We start from the raw sequence: 20,617 nt of genomic DNA, 5'->3' as shown, positions 1-20,617 counted from the left end.
TCCTCCCCGGGGTACTCAGGACATGACAGTCTCCTCCCCGGGGTTCTACTATCCCAGCTGTTGAAGGATGGCCCATCATGTTCCATTGAGCTGGCTGATAAAACAAACAGGTGCTAATCTGCAGATAAACATCCTCTGTTCCACTGGGCATAATCAGTCCTTCACAAGTGGTCTCAGACCTCAGCTGGGAATCCCTAATCAAAATCCTGATTGATTGATTGATTGATTAATTGATTTGGAGAATTAGAGGCTGTTAGACGCTTTTTTTTAAAGATTCGTATCATTTTCCTGATAGGACGCTAAATGGCGGTCCTGTGTAAAGCCATGCCTTCAACACACTACCACCTAAAGAACCACCGAACTTATCCGTTATTGAAAAGAGTGTGGGTCCTTCCAGGTGTGAGTGGATCAAATAGATCTGTCCAGATATGCAGCTTGTATTGTTCAGTACAAACCTGGTGTGTTACACCATGAGGTGGTTTACTGGGTATGGAACACAAGCAAACACAGTCAAGTGAAGCCAAAGCCTTCAGAATCTAACTGTTATCAGAGATTATGTTATAACTGTGTCTATATTGTCCAATGATCTAACACTGTACATGGAGTTTCTGTATCAGATTTTTAAGGTCTTCCGATCTTTAGAAAGATCTTTAATTTGGCAACCCAACTTTCCCACACAAGGAAAGGCATTTTTGTACAGTGTTATCGGTTTTGGCTAGCTGACAACCTGCATAGCTAGCCTGTGGCTATGTCAGTTAACACTTTTGCTTTCAAAATGCCAACAGTATCATTTCTAACAACCCTCTTAAAGACAAGCTGACAAAATTGCCCTACAGATATCTAGTGTTCGGTAATGTTTCACACACGTACACCTGTCAAACCTCTGCATGTAAAAAGAACCCAATACACATATCGAGAAGAGTAGGGGTGACCCGGTGAGCTTGGCCAAAAACGCGAGCTGCGAAGCCGCATTGCACTACAACTAGCTACTTGAAAAAGCATCATGCTTCACCTCAAATGAGGATGACTAGAAACAAAACGAAAACGAACAACATTACTGGAAAACTGTTCTGTGACTGAAGATGAATCAGAATGTTTATCAACATTTCTACTGGCTACATTAGAAGAGAAATCCCTATATCTGGTGTTCTGTTCTACTTGACAGATTGCCAGGTTTGTAGGATCGTACCTCCACAAGCTGAACAAGGCTGCTTCTGTCCATAAATCACATATCAATTCCCAACTTTCAAACCAAATCATTATCAACAATCTACTGCTTGAAAGAACTGCTTAAAGAATAACAGTTTCTGAGTTTCAATTTTGTAAAGACACAAAAGAAGACCAAAGCTTGCTTTAGTCTCGTTCATGAATCAGATACATTGTATCGTTCCAACCTTCAAACCAAAACATTCCAAACAATCTGCTACTTTTGAAAGAGCTGTTCAATAACGTTGGACAGTTTCTGAAGTTCAATGTTGTAAAGACACAAAAGGAGACCAAGGCTTGCTTCCGTCTCGTTTATGATTCAGATATCGTTCCAACCTTCAAAAGAAATCATTACGAACAATCTGCTACTTGAGATATCTGTTAAGAAGTACTGTAGTAGTCCAGGACAGCTTCCCAAATGCAATATTGTGTATAAATAGTATAGTGTGTAGAACAAGGCTTGCTTCAGTCCTGTTTATAAATCAGATATCATTGAATTTCCAACCTTGAAACCAAATCATTCTGAACGATCTGCTACTTGAGAGGTATATTATATATTCAGCACTGTTGGACAGTTTCCCAAATGCATTGTGTACACACGTAAAGAAGGCTTGCTTCAGTTCCCTGTTGAAGATACCGTCCGCTCTTTCAAACCAAACCGTTCCGAACAATCTACATATAAAGTAACTACTTTCTTGAAGGATCTGTTCAGTACTGTTGGGCAGTTTCCCAGGCTGATTGCATAACAACACAGGCTCCTGTAGAACAAGGCTTCCTTTTTTCAGCCGTCAGTCGATAAATCAGATATCATCCTTACGTTCTGACTGAACAGTCTGTTGTTGGGGAAGCTGACATAAAGCCCTGCGTGTAACCGGCAGCGCCTGTTGAGCCGAGACAATTTCTCACCGCAGAACAACCGCAGCTCTGCAGCTGGGGGGGGGGGGGCGACACTCCTCAGTGTCACAGGAAACACGGCTTCACACAACACTCAGTCATACCGAGTTACAAGGAACAAGTAGAACTGCCCCACTCAAACACACGGCTTCACACAACACTCAGTCGTACGGAGTTACAAGGAACAAGTAGAACTGCCCCACTCAAACACACGGCTTCACACAACACTCAGTCGTACCGAGTTACAAGGAACATGCACACAACACTCAGTCGTACCGAGTTACAAGGAACATGCACACAACACTCAGTCGTACAGAGTTACAAGGAACATGCACACAACACTCAGTCGTACAGAGTTACAAGGAACATGCACACAACACTCAGTCGTACAGAGTTACAAGGAACATGCACACAACACTCAGCTGTACGGAGTAACAAGGAACAAGTAGAACTGCCCAGATCAAACACACACAACACTCAGTCGTACGGAGTTACAAGGAACATGCACACAACACTCAGTCTCACGGAGTTACAAGGAACAAGTAAAACTGCCCAGATCAAACACACACAACACTCAGTTATACAAGAGATGGTGGATGTTGGCAACGCTTGACGTTTAACAGTTTAATTCTGGATAAATTCAGGATGGCCAGCAACGCTTAACGGTAAATTCAGGATGGCCAGCAGCGCTTGACGGTAAATTCAAGAGGCCTGGCAATATATGCTTAACGGTAAATTGAGTTGTTGATTCAAAATTTACCAACTGTAAACCTTTACTTTGAATAGGAGCGAGTTGGATACAATAAATGGTTTGTAAGAATAGCTTGGAATGCTTAACAGAAAAAGGCATGCAGACTCCATACAAGGAACAGCTACATTATATGGAACTGCCCACCCCCGAGGACAAGTCCAGGAAAAACGTCTTGACATGTTGTGGTCACCACCCCCCACCCCCAGGCCAAGTCCAGGAACAAGTTGCTGCTATGTTGTACTAACTTGTAGCCTGCTGAGGGACATGTGTCCTTGCAAACCACATTGGGCATCCCCTCCGCATGGAACATGTCAGCTGGGCGGGGAGAAATCAGCGCCCGGCGGCAGGAGGAAGGCAGGAGATTCTGGACAGGCTAACGAGTCTGCCTTCTCTACTCTGGCAACTCCAACACAATTACTCGCTTCTCAGATTTTCCTTTCATCCTAATATAGCAGAGCATATATACTGCTGCATAGTCTTTGGCTTGTCTGTGTGTCTGCCCTGTTTCTGCAATTCCCACTTTCCACAGTAATTTTACAGCGTTGCCAAACATCTTCAGGGTTTCTATTTTAGATTATTTAGGACTGCAAGGGTCACAAAGCAGTGTGGGTAAGGAAATGAAGTCTGACATCTCTGACCGTCTTACGTTTGGACTGCGAGGAGGAAAAAACAGAGCACTAAAATATATGTAGTCTAAATAACAGCAAATAAAAATGCATGCAGAAATCGTAGCATAGAACCACACTAGCAACTGCCAACATGTTGCCCCACTTCTTACTCTGATGATTCATGATAATGCTTTTTTTTTGGCTGAGAGACAAGTTCATCATAAAATGTATTTAAAAGTTATATTTTCGAAGAGAAGAAAAAGTTTAGTACATCCCAAGTTTCTGCCTTGTTCGGCAGCAACAGTTGTCAGCTCCAGGTACAAGTCACCGAAATGAGAGGAATTTAGACGATAAGACTTTAAGGCAGGAACTGAGATTGAAGACTTAGCAACTGGCGGAAAAGGCGTCTTGTGTTTCAGCGTGAATTTATGTAGTGCAGGACCTGCGATAATCAGCCAAGCCTGGGGTGGCACTAGTACCAGTGCTCAGCCTCTGACAAGGATACTGTATCTGTATAGCCGGTATAACCGCCCTTCGGTGTAACACACCAGCTTCTGTATCTGTATCTGTATCTGTATAGCCGGTATAACCGCCCTTCCGCATAACACACCACCTTCTGTATCTGTATCTGTATAGCCATTATAACCCTTTGGTGTAAGTGTAACACACAAGCTTTGCAGGCACGCAGTGGGACAGCAGCTGGCTTCATTACATTGAACAACCTGTCTTGAACGAAAACAAGAATAAAAGAAGAGTTTAAAAGAATAAAAGAGGACAAGGACCGTTGCGGTCAGAAAGAAACCTACGGGAGCTAAGGAAGCTTGCGACGAATCGGACAAAGTGGAGAGGATTGAAGAAAGACTGATTGCAGCTGCAGGATGTACCGACCACTGCAGCAGCAGAAAACAGTGGACTACTACTACTTATGTTGTGCCCGTGGGAAAGGCAGATTTCCCTACTTTACTCAGGCGAAAATGAGTACCTAGCTTTGGTTATAGGGACGTCCCACGGATAGGAAACTAAATGGAGGTCCTGTGTTTTGAGGAGAGCCACACATTGAGCACATAAAAGAACCCACCACACTTATTAAAAAGAGAATAATCCTTCATGACCAGTGTGAGTGGATCAAATAAATCTGCCCAGATATGCAGCTTGTACTGTTCAGTACAAACCAGGTGTGTTACGCCATGAGGCGGTTTACTGGGTATGAAATACAAACAAACAAATAAACGAACAAAAAGAAAGATGGAGAAAACTTCATCGTCCCGTTATCATCCTTCAGCACCTCCTCATCCCTGACTCCACACGTGGATCTGATACTAGTGATAGGCACTGTTTTACTCAAGATACACATGTATGTCAAGGACATCTTAAGATGTTCCTTAATGACCTGAGGGTGCAAGACGTCCTCCTTAGCATGTCAGGGCCAAGATAAGATAAGATCAGGGCGTCTTCAGACCTAATGGAGCATGTCTTGTATGTCTGTAAGGAGGTTCTGAGTAACTTCTGATGAAGCAGTTTGGACAAGGCAGATTTTTGAAATGTCTCAGACTGAAATGAAGACTAATGAGACGAAGCCTGTCGTTCTGCAGAAATGCTGCACATAGTGGGGACCTGGGTCAACAGCATCAAAGTTATCCAGCAAAGGAGTCTGCAGGGGGGGTACTGTCATCAAAGGGGCCTACATGGGGGGTACTGTCATCAAAGGGGCCTGCATGGGGGGGTACTGTCATCAAAGGGGCCTGCATGGGGGGGTACTGTCATCGAAGGGGCCTGCATGGGGGGGTACCGGCAGCGTTCTACACCACAAAAAGCAGTGGCTACATACTACGTTAGAAAGAAATCTGAAATTCTTTATGTACTTAGAATATTGTTATAGATTGTTGTACTGTCCATGTCTAGTTCCATTGCAATGTCAGCAAGGCTAGCCATTTAAAATAGCCGCTGTGCAACAGCCAAACCAATAGATAGATAAATAAAAGAATCTGGATACCGTAAATGTAGAAATGTTTGTGACATGTTTTATGTTCACGGTTTTCGCAATGAACTCTTTACCGCGAACTCGGAACCACCACGAAAAGCCATTCCATTGTGTGATTGATGTTTCAAACGCGAACTTAAAACACTGTGAACACTCCATTTAATCCCTACTGCGAAATTAAATCCCCACAAACATTTCTGCGTTTACAGTACCAAAGAAAAGGAAGCTGACCAACTTCTATTTCAAACAATAGTTTGAATTTTTCCCTGCAACATTCCATACAACATCCAAACAAGCCAAACACAAGCAGGGAACGGCACCAACTCTGAACTGATCCGAGAAATTCCGGCCAGAAATTCCAGGTTATCACAAAACCACAACAGAGCAGGAACAAGTGGTGCTCGAGTTTATCACCAGGAATCGCAGCAGACAGAAATAGCAGCAAGCAAGACAGGCCGCTGAATTATCTACCATTTGTGTTTCAAGCACATACTGACGTTGTTTCATAAAAGCTTTATGTTGTAGTCTTTTCAGTGTTACAGACAATTGACACACCCTTGTAACGTGGATGTTGTGTTTAGTAGAGGTACAGACCGCTGAATTATCTACAGCTTGTGTTTCAGGCTTGTGATATTAGCAGTACTTTCGGTGTTCGTTGTGTCTAGCAGAGAAGCAGGGCCGTGACGGCATGAGCTTTGTAAAAAGCTTCTGCAGGTTTTGTGTTGTTGGTCTTTTCGGTGTTAGCGACATTTGTAATAGCAGCGACGTTGTGTTTAGTAGAGTACCAGGTCAACAAGACATAAACCCAGACAAAACACATTCCAAACCTCCTGCGACAACAATAATCCTTCACTAATGATTGAGACTTCAAACAGGAAAAAAAACACTCCAAGAGTGCAGGAATCCACCAAGCATTTTGCCATCTCTGTGTTTTCACAAGGATTAGACTCCTCATATTCCTGGATCAAGGGGAAACCTGATCCCTTGTTTCTTATTCCAAAAGACCAAGACCCACCAGGACCGCAAACATTGGTTGTGATTCTTATCATGTACAGGATAGATCCAGAACCAAGATCCTGTACAAAGCGAGTCTAAATGAGGGAACGATTAAGAACCACCTATGCTGGGGATGTGTAGCCTGGATGCCAGACTGATCTGGCTAGGAGCTGGCCTGTGTAGGCCCTACCCTAGGAACTGTCTGGGGTCCAGGCTAGGAGCTGGCCTGTGTGGCCCCAGAACAGTCTTCCATCCAGGCTAGGAAATGTGGTCTGAGCTGAGCTGCTGGCATGTTGAGCTCTCAGACAGAAGGTCCCCTGAGAAGCCTCCCCATGTACAGTACATAAAGCTACATACACATGTACAACTGCATGTGATCTGAACAGACAGCCTGGGCTTGTCATTACTCCAACCCTGGGGCAGAAACATGGGGAGCAGACTCGGACCAGACAGAGGCTGACCCACATACCCTTATGTATATAGAGTAGAGTAGAGTAGAGTAGAGTAGAGTAGAGTAGAGTAGAGTAGAGTAGAGTAGAGTAGAGTAGAGTAGAGTAGAGTAGAGTAGAGTAGAGTAGAGTAGAGTAGAGTAGAGTAGAGTAGAGTAGAGTAGAGTAGAGTAGAGTAGAGTAGAGTAGAGTAGAGTAGAGTAGAGTAGAGTAGAGTAGAGTAGGAATTCTGGCTTCCAGTTTGGCTGCTCTACATTTACAAGTGTACATGCCCTGCGCCAGCTCCACGGCCATGTATGAAGGAACATGATCCTTCCAGTTCCATCTCAGAAGTACATTAAACATGTAGCTGTGCAGTTACCCCTATCAAATCTAACCTTATAATTACACTGGACAGGAAAGGATGTCAGACACTTCGGCCCTTTAGCATTTGACCAGGTGAGCGGAGTCGACCAGGGCACTGACCCAAGTTCACTGGGCCAAGTTGGTAGAAGTAGTCTGAGAGTAAGTGGCCTAATCGTCCTGATCCCAATTAACTCAAATTATAAGTTGCATATGAAGCTTAGCTTCATCATCATCAATTATTCACTTGGTTTAGGTAAATGTACCATTGGAGACTCAGTCTAAAGAAGAAGTAGTAAGTTTTTGGGAGCAGCTTTTGTTTAAACTGCAGACTTCTGATTCCAGTCTGCATGTCAGGGAGAGAACCTGAGGTTTCCCCGGTGTCAGGGAGAGAACCTGAGGTTTCCCCGGTGTCAGGGAGAGAACCTGAGGTTTCCCCGGTGTCAGGGAGAGAACCTGAGGTTTCCCCGGTGTCAGGGAGAGAACCTGAGGTTTCCCCGGTGTCAGGGAGAGAACCTGAGGTTTCCCCGGTGTCAGGGAGAGAACCTGAGGTTTCCCCGGTGTCAGGGAGAGAACCTGAGGTTTCCCCGGTGTCAGGGAGAGAACCTGAGGTTTCCCCGGTGTCAGGGAGAGAACGTGAGGTTTGCCCGGTGTCAGGGAGAGAACCTGAGGTTTGCCCGGTGTCAGGGAGAGAACCTGAGGTTTGCCCGGTGTCAGGGAGAGAACCTGAGGTTTGCCCGGTGTCAGGGAGAGAACCTGAGGTTTGCCCGGTGTCAGGGAGAGAACCTGAGGTTTGCCCGGTGTCAGGGAGAGAACCTGAGGTTTGCCCGGTGTCAGGGAGAGAACCTGAGGTTTGCCCGGTGTCAGGGAGAGAACCTGAGGTTTGCCCGGTGTCAGGGAGAGAACCTGAGGTTTGCCCGGTGTCAGGGAGAGAACCTGAGGTTTCCCCGGTGTCAGAGAGAGAACGTGTCAGAGAGAGAACGTGAGGTTCCCGGCATGTGGACCATGTCAGACATGGTTCAGGGTCGTGATCCGGTTACTCCAACCCACCAACCTGAGGAAACTGTAGGGTACTGTAAAAGGGAAAATGTTTGCACTGGGTTTATGTTTGTTTTTCGCAGTGTCCTTGAATGTTCGGCCCGCCAGCCCGTGAACCAAACACGCTAACCACTAGGCTAAAAGGTCCGGACCAGTTAGACTGGTCGGTTGGTGGCACTTGAACCCACCGTAACAGTTACAACCTCTTGACCGCAAACTTGAAAAATGCCGCAACCATTTTTGTCCCATCTTCTGCCTGCCTACCCCATTGCTTCCACCGCGGACTTAAAACCACAGCGAACACTCCAAAATGTTGGCTATTTGTTGATTGTTATTTATGTTTTTTGTTGTGTTCTCTCCTGGAAAAGAAGCTGTCACTTAGAGTCTTAAGAAGATGACTAAAGGAGAGAATTGAACTCCAAGAAACTCCTACCACAAAATTAAAACGCAGCGAAAGTAAAATGCAGTTACAGTAACCAGCTCGCCGCACGCTGGGACCTCTCAACAAAATACCCACCTTCCTTCTCTCTCCGATTACTTCTCCGATAAGAAAGATGAAAGAAATCGATCTTGTGCCGGAGCTGAGTCAAGGCCACTTCGGAGGAGTCTTAGATTAGAGGGAAGGAACCAGATTTTGGCTCTGAGTGATACACACCATTCGTCTTTCAGGGAGAGAGATGAAAGAAGCCTAGATATCAACAGTTTCCACTGAAAATCTTTTGCCTTCGGACTGTTCACTAACTACTTCAGGAGGGATAATATTTTTTCCTCATTTTCTTATCCTGTGTAAGAGACATATACATGTATGATATTATAATAGGGAAGGAGTGGGGGCTACCGGTACAGTAACGTGAAAATTATTTAGGTACAGGTCCAAAATAACAGAAGATGTACCAGTCCTGTACCTGAATAGATTTGCACTCAGACTTGTTTTGTTGACTTATTTTGTAAGTAAACGTGTTATTCCTACCACAAAGATGAAAATTTAGCACTGGAAAGAGATTAAAATGTTGTGTGGTCGTCGAAATGAGCACCATTTTGGATTTGACCTGTAAATACTGTACATACATGTACATGTAGCGTCTGTCTTCTCTGTCACGACCAGTGGAAGAGTAGCTCTTCAGTGAGCTAAACGGCATCGAGATCACATTCCTTTTTTCCCTTCTGTGGAATAAGTACTTCAACTTCAACTTAAACTACCCCCAAATAACCCCGCTAGGGGCAAAGTAGGGGGGGAGGAGGTCCCAGGCTAAGGCGGGCAGGCCTCCAGCCTGGCGCGGAAAGACTAAACGGTGGGAGCTGTAACAACCGCGCCAGGCAGGGCGTTCCACTCGGGTATGGTGCGGGGGGGGGGGGGTGGAAGTATGAATGTTTGTATGAGTCTGTTCGGGCGTAAAGAGGTTGAAATTTGAGCGTGTGGCTTCCCCGGGTGCGCCCCTGAGCTGGTTTCAGTAGTACTAAACAGTAGGTGAAGTGCCCCTCTGTTCCCACCACCCTCACACTACACAGTTACACATTTGTAAACCTTCAAGCTAAGACTATCCAGGGACCAGGGTCGGGTTACCAAGGGCAGGGCAAAGGTCAGGGGTCAATCCTCCTGGTCTGGAGGTCAACTTGGCCTGATGGAACAAGGGGAACTCCCTCCATGGACTTGTTGGATAGAGGGAAGAAAATAATTAAATATTTGTCAAAAGAAAAATGTTGTTTGTGATTGAAGTATAATTACTATAAATTGAACAATATAATAAGGTGGTCTTGTGGTTGGGGTTGTTGACTCAGAATCTAAAGCAAGGTTCTGGGTTTGAACCTAAGCAGGCCCCAATGTTGTGCCCTTGACTCAGGTGAAAATGAGTAGCCAGCTTCAGTTTGGTACATTCTCTCAGATGGGACGTAAAGCCAGAGGTCCTGTGTTTCTGGAGAGCCACACCTCGAGCATGTTAAAGAACCCACCGCACTTATCGAAAAGGGTCGGGGTCCTTCCTGGTGTGAGCGGTTCAAACCTTTTAAATGTCTGGCCTTACGGTACAAACCGATCTTGTGCCTAAAGGCGGTTTTCTGTTGGTCATGAAAAACAAAGCCAATGGAGTACTTCCAAAGTGCCTAGACCCATTCCTTGTCTTCTGATAAGTCAGCCTACATGATAACTCTGTACCCAGCCTACATGATAACTCTGTACACAGCCTACATGATAACTCTGTACCCAGCCTACATGATAACTCTGTACCCAGCCTACATGATAACTCTGTACCCAGCCTACATGATAACTCTGTACACAGACTACTATTATAAAGGGCCGCAGTAATAAACACAGGGCCGCAGTGTCAGGCCCTGCAGTAGGGAAACCCTTGACCTCATCTGGTGCACAGATTACATTTCAGCAGGTCACAACAATAAACAGTCGGGGCAGAGGCTGGGCCGACATGTACATGTGCCTCTCATGGGAACCACAGAACACTGGTCAAACCAGAGTTGTTCCCATAGGAACCAGACTGTTCCCATGGAAACAAAAAACAGTTGTTCCCATGGAAACTAGAACAGGGTTATTGCCATGGAAACCAGAAACGGGTTGTTGCATGGAACCCAGAACGAAACTTTTAAAATGGAAAATAGAGCCATAGAAACCAGAACCAGACCGTTCCCATGGAAACCAGAGCCAGACCGTTCCCATGGAAACCAGAGCCAGACTGTTCCCATGAAACCAGACCCAGACTGCTCATTACTTTTTATTTCATCTTATCTTCTCAGTTGTCTTCCATACACTTGTATCAACTTTCGTACACTTTATGTATCTACTAGTAACAAGCATTTTGCCTATTATTTTCTTCTTGAATTAATCTAACGAATCCTAAATGCCTGCGGCTCAGTGCAAGCTCGCCTGTCAGTCCTGCCGAGGTGCCGTTGCAGCCCTGAGATTTTCCCAGCGTTCTGATCAGTTTGCGGAGACTTTCCCAGCGGATTGCTGAGTTCGCGAGACTTTCCCACCGATCTGCGGTGAGTTTATCAGCAGGCCGGAGTGTTGTTAGTAAACAGGGAGCCGTGCTGGGCCTGCTCAGTCTCAGGCTGGAGAGGCTCAACATGGACGACTGCAAAGCCTTCTGTTCCCACCAGCCGTGGAGGCTCTTTCTGCACTTTCTACTGGGTTAGATGTAATGTATGCAGTTAGTGTTAATGTTAATGTTAATGCCATACAGTTAGTGTTAATACTGCACATTTAGAACAGAAATATGTTCTCAAATACAATGTCATCAGATAACTACGATGTCATGGAAAAACTCGTACATTTGTCCATACACGTTTCAAGAAGAGAGAAGAAGCATATAACATGGCAGTTAGTTGGAAACGCTAGTTCACAATCAGAGAACAATTGTGCACCATTTGCTGGAGGTTCAGTTAGCCTGTATTACACAAGCTCTCAGCCAGGAAATTGGATTTCAGAGATCAAACTGAGGCGATGACCTTGGCCACAGCCGGTGTTGACCCCTATGATCCGCACACAGACCCGGCTGTCTGTTACCATGGAGACGTCAGGAGCCCCGCCCGGAATCTGCAGGTGTGTCTAAACGCTCCACAGGCCAAGATACCCAAGGGCTCCGACCTCAACGACCTTGGACCAGGGAACAATATGGCCGCCACAATACAGGTAACAGGAGCAGGTTTGTGGTGGGTTGGGGAGGATGGGCTCCAAATACATGGTACATGTACTGGGTGCATGTGTCGGAGCCATGCACAGCAGGCCATAGGGTATAGTAAAGGTACTATTGTAATCTAGTAATGTACAGCATATTCTTGACATTACAGTATCAGAAAAAGCAATACAACCTTAATGTTGTAAAGTACCCTACCCCAAACTGTGACTTAATGAAGTTGTGCACAAAATTCGAAGAAGAAGAATGTTTCAAATTCTGAAATTAGGCATAGAATTACAGATTGAAGTTCTTAAGGGAGGCAATAAATTAGTTTATGATTACACTTTGCTGACATTCTACTTTATCTTATTAACGTTACATAAATGTTATGAATTTCGAGCCCTGGGAGGAATGAGACTGTAACAAAGGCCCAGGTTTAACGAGCCAAGGTGAGACACGGAGTGTTACATAACACAGGTGCAGGTATGCAGGGACACCTGAGACCTGACACAATACACAGGTGTGGATTTTACAGCATAGGGCTGAACACACCTGAGTTTCCATACAAGGAAGGTTCAATGTTTCCTCCCTGCCTAGAAAGTCCAGGTATTTCCAACATGACAAGCATGATCTGGCTAAAACCTGCTAGACTTTTGTATAAAAAAATTAATTAGATTAAATGAAAGAATAGTACATGAGTCTAAAGTTCAATATAATAGTAGTGACGTTATGGTATGATCCTTTCAGCAATGCAATATCCCCTCCAACACACACTCACACAAGTCTACAGCACATGACATTGTTTAATCCTGTCAGCAATGCGATATCCACCCCAAAACGCACACACACACACACACAGAGACATACACACACACACACACACACACACACACACACACACACACACAGACACACACAATTTTACAGTACATAATCCTTTCAGCAATACAGTATTAGCCCCCCCCCCCCCAAAAAAACCCACACACACAATTCTACAGATCCTGCTAACCAGTTTACATGGAAGCCAGGAAGCACACAAACAGAGGATAGGCAAGACCCACACAACACTGGTTACCACACACACTGGCAGCCAAACACTCCGGCGCATAAATATTGGCTGCACAAATTTGCAGACATGCGGTAGCAGGGATGAGGGGGATTTGGGCCCACATTGTTGTGGCAGCTCAAATATGGGCTGCACTAATTGTAGGACATGCAGTAGCCTTAGGCATCAAACCCCTCAACCATGGCTGTCTAGCGACAACTAGCCACACTGGCAGCGAATCAAGACCGACGAAGATTTCTTCCGAAAGGAAAACTGTTTAATTCTGCCAGCACGTTTTCCATAAAATGGCGTTGTTAACAAATCGACCATTAACTGGTAACCTTATGTTATAGCTATAGGTTTTCATCTGCAGTGAGTCTTTCAAAAAGTGGTGATGACAAGAGATCAGCTGGTAGCCATGGTTACAGCATCACAATCAGACTGTGTTGACTGCCAAGTGGACCTTTCACCATTTCTAACAGAAAAATATCATCTAGTTGTATCCATGGCAACTGACAAAAATAACACCATGCAATTTTTTTTAAGAATTCAGACGTGGGCTTTTCTGTACTACTAACATTACTTCTGGTCAAGATGTGTACTAGCACACATACCCCTCAGATTTATGGCAGTTAGTTTTATTGTTACAGATTTGACCTTCATACAACATGGGTCAGTAACAGGCATGCCCCCCTCCCCCCTCAGACGGGCAGCAAAAGTTTATTACACAGCAACAGCTCAGAAAATTCTACATCACAGGCCTTCGTCATGACCTTTATTCACCATGGGTCAAGGAACGAGAATGCCCCCCTCCCTCGCAGAGACAGAAACAGCAAACATACATCATAAATGTTTACTGAAAGGGAGACAGACAGTTCTGCTGCTCGGTGGAGGAATGCCAGGAACTTTCTGCAAGTTTAAGGAGGGGAAGGTTCGTGTGAAGCATCTCATGAAAGCTTTAACATGGCTGCACACTTGACCTTCATCAGCAGAGGTCGAGACGGCAGCCTCAGGCAGACAGTTGGTCTGCCATATTTGGGGAACAGTAGTTTGATGTACAGGTCCCTCCCACAAACACAGGGTCAGTCAGTAAACAGCTATCGACATGGCTTCCCAGGAATCCTGGACAAACTACTGCATGCATGCAGCACTGGCTGAGTTGTTGTGTTCTTGTCTCTACGTGCAGTTTGTAGACAGGTTTCTCTGGCAAAATTAAAAAATAAGCGAAAATGATCAAGATGGTCACTCCTTTATAACAGGTCAGTCCAGGGAGGCTAACCTCTAGCGGTGTGGGAGGGGGGCTATCAGTATCAGTGACCTTCATGAACTGCCTGCAGCAGGGCAAAGGTCACTTACTCATCTCATGCACTTGTCTGCATCACAGATTACAAATTGGGTTTTAATGACGGAGACTAGAAATTCACTCCAGGGTCAGTCTTCTAAATATCTGAAGTCCTGTCAGAAGAAAATCTGTTTCGATATCCTTGATGAGCATAAAACGGTTACTGTGGTAAGACATTCCAAAACTGAAAACATCAAAAGTTGATTGAACAACAATGTAATGATAACTTTTAGCTCTGGATAAATTCTATCCCTGGAAGAAGTCACCTGAAACTGGAACAGGACACAAACGGAACACCCTGAAATAGCAGCTCCGTAGTGGAGATGTAAATATGGCAGTAAAAATGCCTGACTGATATGGTGCTCATGAGACCTGGCTCAGGGGAGGGCACCTCCTAATGAGAAAGGCAGACAGACTTGTTTCTGAAAAGTCTGCATACTGTAAATGCATTGAAGTTCACAGTGATTTAATTTCGTGGTAGGGAGAAAATTTCATTTGGAATGTTTGCGATGTTTTTTGTTTCATAGTTGAAATAACGTGGTAAGCAGGCAGAAAACAGAACAACCATTTTCATGGTGGTTTCGAGTTTGCGGTGAAGAAGTTACGGCGAAAACTAACAATAACAAATTTGGACTCAGCAGTACAGCCAATTAAGAACTCTAGTGGAGACGAGGGAGGCCATGTAACTGTAAGGTGATCCGGCCTCAGCTCAGGGACTGAGACAATCTTTCTACCCCTGCTCTCTGATCTGCAGCAGTGGTGAAATCTAAACCCTTAACTTCCTTCCCCAGTCCCCAGTCCCCAGGGTGGCTGGACCATCCCTAATTCCTATACACTATAGAGACCACACGACACCCAGCACTGATCACAGCCCCCCCCCCCACAGCCCTGGACCATCCCTGATCCCCACCCCACACAGGGCTGATCCTCCCCTACAGGACTCCCCCCACCCCCCAGCACTGATCATAGCCCCACCCCCACAGCTCTGGACCATCCCTGACCCCCACCCCCACCCCACACAGGGCTGATCCACCCCTACAGGGCTCCCCTCACCCCCAGCACTGATCAAAGCCCCGCCCCCTGTGCAAGCCGCCCCCCACCCCCTGTGCACCCTGCCCCCCATGCACAGCCCTGATTGACACCACATCTGCTCCACACATCAGGCCTCAGGCTGAGTTTATGGATCACATCCTCCTGAGGGCCGACCTCTGGAACAGTCAGCTCCATCATTTTGCAAAGGACAAGCCAACAGATGCCAGATCTCCATCTCTACAATATAATAAATATCTATGGTACTGGGTCTAACTCGGGAACACAACACAAGAGGCGAGTAGAACAGTCTCCTGGCTCCCGGGGATCAAACCCAGGCCCGCCAGCCCACAGGCCGCACACACTAACCACTGCACACTAGGCTAAAATGTTCGGACCACTTAGACTGGTCATCGGTGGCGCTTGAACCCCACTGTTACACCTGTTGAAGGCTTGGGGGCATGTTGGCCCTAGAGCCGAGGAACTGGACTACATATACATGTATGATGTAACCCTGGAAACAGTCTGTCAAAACTTACAAATACAAAACAAAAAGCGTGGAAACCACAAATTCTACAGACCTGCATCAAAGCCATTTCTTATTGGTAAAACTGATTATTGTGATTGACAGCGAGGCTCCATCTATTAGGCCACTTTTACGACAGGCTTATTTTCAACCACCTCATGTTACGCACATGGAGGTTTTACAGTGGCTGGCAGCAGTATCCATCAACTTGTCACCGCCGGCACTGAAAACTGGCCCAGCTACAACTTACTACAAGTACAACCACACATGGAAGCCATCCCTGAGGGTCCGCATACTCTTTTCAGTCTGTGAGTAGGCAGCCAATTGTGATTGCCCGGAATTCATAGGGAAAGCCATCTAATCACGTAATATTCGGACAAGGTGTCAAAATTTTGCGTACTTGCCTCCCTAGATTTTAAGTGTACTATGTAGGGGGTTCTTATGAATTCAACATAAAGTATTGTCGGGAGCCCCCTCATCTATAATATACTGTATGTGTGGTCACACTGGCACTCTAATGCACACCCCCCTTTCTTCAAGTGAACTCTACCAGCAGTGTGGAAAGATTACCACCTCTGGGAGAGCTCATTTTCAGAAAGGGGTGAGCAGGATAGTATGAGATTGTACTCACCGGGTAGTGGACACCTTCGTACACACAGGCACCTGAACAAAAGGAAAAAAATGTAATTTCAAAGAAAACATCTTATCTGTTACATTTATGAATGTTAAACATCCAGGTAAGCAAATAGAGTGGTACAATTTAAATGGATGGACGCCCGAAACGTCCGATTTTATCGTATTTTGTCCAGTAGTAATGTTTAAATTGTACCACTCCATCTTATCTGTTATTGTATACAATATAAGTTCCCTTGTCTTTGATATTCAAACAAGAAAAAATTCACATTCCAATCCATCTGTCCTTACATTTACAGCTGTCTTAAGAAGCGAGAAGTACAAGGTGTACATACTAGTATTCATTAGTAGTATACAATAGTCATTTTGATGATCAATGGTTTATTCAATTAAAATACATCGCAGCCTTTTGGGCTGAATTGCGTATCTCATTACAATTCAAAAACAAACAGATCATTGCCCTTAAAACACCTACAGTAGATCAAGGTCTTTACAAATCAAATAGACTTTTACTTTCTATGATCATCACAATCGAAGATTAAAAAACTTTACAAACACGTAGAAAGTTACTTTCACGTGTACTTACAATTTTAGATGTATGTTACTAGTACAGGTAGTAAGATCTCACAGTCTTATATCACTGTAATTGTACTTCTGCTTTATCACCATGACCTGTACTTAAAGCTTGTAACTGTAAGAGCATAAACTACAATAAAGGTCTTTCAAAGTGTCATTTATTCATGTAAGTTTGAAACCAGCTGGGTGGGCCTTCAAATTCAATGCTGAACTGCTGATGCCATAAGAAAGCCAGAGCACACTGTAAATGTATCTAATTTTGCTGTGTGTTTTTTTTATGTTCGTTGTTAAAACAGTTCTGTAGTACAGTGATTATACAAAGGAGACTTTTTCACTGTGTCGTGAACTAGTGGTGGTAGAGAGGTCGCCGTGAAAACTACAAAACTAAAACCACCACGAAAGTTTCAGCATTTACAGTAACATGTAGAACACAGGAGTGTAAAATTATCTGGACAGGAGAATCAAGAGGACAAAATCCCAAAATAAACAGGAGCCTTGTAGTCATAACAGGTGGGATTACATGTATAGTAGGTAGGGAGAATCAGCTCATGATCAGTGTTGGTTTCCTCACCAAACCTTCCACTAACAGTAACACTGTCTCCGTAACACAATAAATTCACAAACTATCCACCATCACTAGCTGGTGTGTTGTAGGTACAGATACAAACTTTTCGCTTTGACTCAGGGTTCAGGGTACAGGGTATGGAACCAGTATGGGTCAAGAAAGACAGAATGGCAGTTTACAAAACTGTTCTTCATTCATAATCTCACAATTCTCAGTAGTTCACACAAACCCATACACACACAAACACACACGCATATACATACATACTCTAACACACACACACACACACATAGCTTGCTTGCTACAATGTCCGACCTGTACTTATTTTCTGGATGTTTATTGCTAGTGCTGCCCACATTGTACTGGATGTTTATTGCTAGTGCTGCCCATATTGTTCTGGAAAGCCCTACATTATGTAGCTGACAAGTGCCTCCATCATCATCTTCATCATCAAGTTTATGACATCATCATCATTATGACATCATCATGACATCATCATCATGTACCAACTCAGCCCAGCCAATCAGATACATGTACCTGATATGAGATGAAGGGGGACTACTGTAAAATCAATTATTTTTGCTGAGACATTTTTTCTTTGTCAGACCCCAGACCGACCAGTCTGACCCCGGGTGACCCCAGGTGTGTACAGGTAACCTGATGAGGTGTGCCGGTACGTCCAGGTACTGTGTGCTCAGGTGTCCCTTCCACCAGGTGTAACCTAACCCTGTCACACACCTCACCTGGCCAGAACAGGCGCACCTGAGCAGACATGACTGTGTGCTGCTCATGCAGGTAGACCTCAGACAGGACTTTCTTCTGCCAGGTTTGCAAAGCCAGGAATGTGTGTGTTCTTTACTTCTTATGATTTTTCCTCTCTCTCTCTGAGTCTCTCACTCTACCTCTCCCGTCCCCTCCCCTCTTCTCTCCTTCCCCCTACCCCTCCTCTCCCCCTCCCATCTCTGTACCCCCCCCCCCATCCTCACAATCACACAAACATCAGCCTACCTAGTCCACCAGGCCATACACCCCCTCCATACACACCCTCCATACAGCCCCCTCCATACAGCCCCCTCCATACAGCCCCCTCCATACACCCCCCTCCATACAGCCCCCTCCATACACCCCCCTCCATACAGCCCCCTCCATACAGCCCCCTCCATACAGCCCCCTCCATACACCCCCCTCCATACAGCCCCCTCCATACAGCCCCCTCCATACAGCCCCTTCATACACACCCCTCCATACAGCCCCCTCCATACAGCCCCTCCATACACCCCCCTCCATACAGCCCCCTCCATACAGCCCCCTCCATACAGCCCCCTCCATACACCCCCCTCCATACACCCCCTTCATACACCCCCCTCCATACAGCCCCCTCCATACACCCCCCTCCACACAGCCCCCTCCATACAGCCCCCTCCATACAGCCCCCTCCATACAGCCCCCTCCATACACCCCCCTCCATACAGCCCCCTCCATACACCCCCCTCCATACAGCCCCCTCCATACACCCCCTCCATACAGCCCCCTCCATACAGCCCCCTCCATACAGCCCCTCCATACACACCCCTCCATACACCCCCTCCATACAGCCCCTTCCATACAGCCCCCTCCATACAGCCCCTCCATACACCCCCCTTGCCATACAGCCCCCTCCATACACCCCCCTGTAACAGAACCCCCCTAGGACTGCCCACCAGGTTCAGCTATAATTGCCTGTCACAGATTTAACAAGGCTGACTTAAAACAACACAGCCAGCCTACAGGACATCCTATCTGTAATGACTCCAGGCTTTAGTGCAACTGGATATGTTCTGCCCATTCTGTAGTGACTCCAGGCTTTAGTGTAACTGGATATGTTCTGCCCATTCTCCTGTCCAGATAATCTTACACTGTACATGGACATGTCCTGGGAAAAATACTGTAAATTCCATTTTTTTTGGACTTAATAGGAAAAGAAAGAAGCTTTTCGGGGGTCTTCAGTTCCTGACAGTGGGGTTCAAGCGCCACTTACTGACCAGTCTAACTCACTGGTCCACACCTCTTAGCCTAGTGGTAAATGCGTTGGGTTTGTGCGTTGGCGGCCCGTGTTTGATTCCCAGAAGCCAGGAGACCGCACTACTCGCCTTGTGCGTTTCACAGCATATCAGAAAACTTTCTACCCTTAGAGAATGGAGGCTAGAATCGGTAGAATGTCCTAGGCCGATCTACAAATCAGTGTAACAAATAATTCCATTGGACCAGCCCAACCCTAAGCTACATGTAGGGGTTCACAGCACAAAGTGTTATTTTCCATTTTCTGACCTGTTGATTTAAACTACAAACAAAACTTTGGGAAAGGATAACAGAGCTTTGCGAAATACTAACACAACTTTCCAGACCGCAAACAAAACTCCTCAAACTGCTAAAACAACTTTCCTGAAGCTGAAGGAACGCAGCTGAGGCAGCGACAAATCTGGTACAGCTGTCATCTTCAGGGCTTGACATACATCTTATACTGTTAGTTTATGATGAAAGCTCATCTGTGTTGGTAGTAATCATAATACAATGCTAAACTTTCTTCCAACACTAAGGTATTCACGGATCGAATTTTCGACGACCACTGTCGCCTTCTTCAGGATCAATAATGACCAATCACTGCCGAACGTAAACTCGCGAGAGTTACGGACACGTGACTCTATTGACACATGTCACTGCGGATACGTGACTCAACAGAGACAGTGGGCGTTATAAACTTCCTGGCACGTTTGACCAATTGCTGACGTCACGTATCCGCAGTGACATGTGTCAATAGAGTCACGTGTCCGTAACTCTCGCGAGTTTACGTTCGGCAGTGATTGGTCATTATTGATCCTGAAGAAGGCGACAGTGGTCGTCGAAAATTCGATCCGTGAATACCTTAGTGTTGGAAGAAAGTTTAGCATTGTATTATTATTATACTGTTAGTGTTACATTATAAACCTGCAATACTTCAAGTAATTCAGAAATTGTACTTGCAATTTTGGAA

The 20,617-nt window shown here is 45.4% G+C and overlaps 1 protein-coding gene across 1 annotated transcript in view; it reads right to left on the bottom strand.

Moving 5' to 3' along the window:
• Positions 1-20,617, bottom strand: part of LOC136448639 (extracellular matrix organizing protein FRAS1-like) — a 99,557-nt gene that overhangs the window by 76,088 nt on the left and 2,852 nt on the right. The window contains exon 2 of the mRNA XM_066448277.1: positions 16,465-16,496. Coding sequence (XP_066304374.1) covers positions 16,465-16,496 — 32 coding nt within the window. The remainder of the gene's footprint in view (positions 1-16,464; positions 16,497-20,617) is intronic.

This window comes from Branchiostoma lanceolatum, chromosome 14, assembly GCF_035083965.1.
Source record: "Branchiostoma lanceolatum isolate klBraLanc5 chromosome 14, klBraLanc5.hap2, whole genome shotgun sequence".
Lineage (NCBI taxonomy): Eukaryota > Metazoa > Chordata > Leptocardii > Amphioxiformes > Branchiostomatidae > Branchiostoma > Branchiostoma lanceolatum.
The sequence above is the reverse complement of the archived record's forward strand: the minus strand, read 5'-3'. Positions and strand labels throughout refer to the sequence as shown.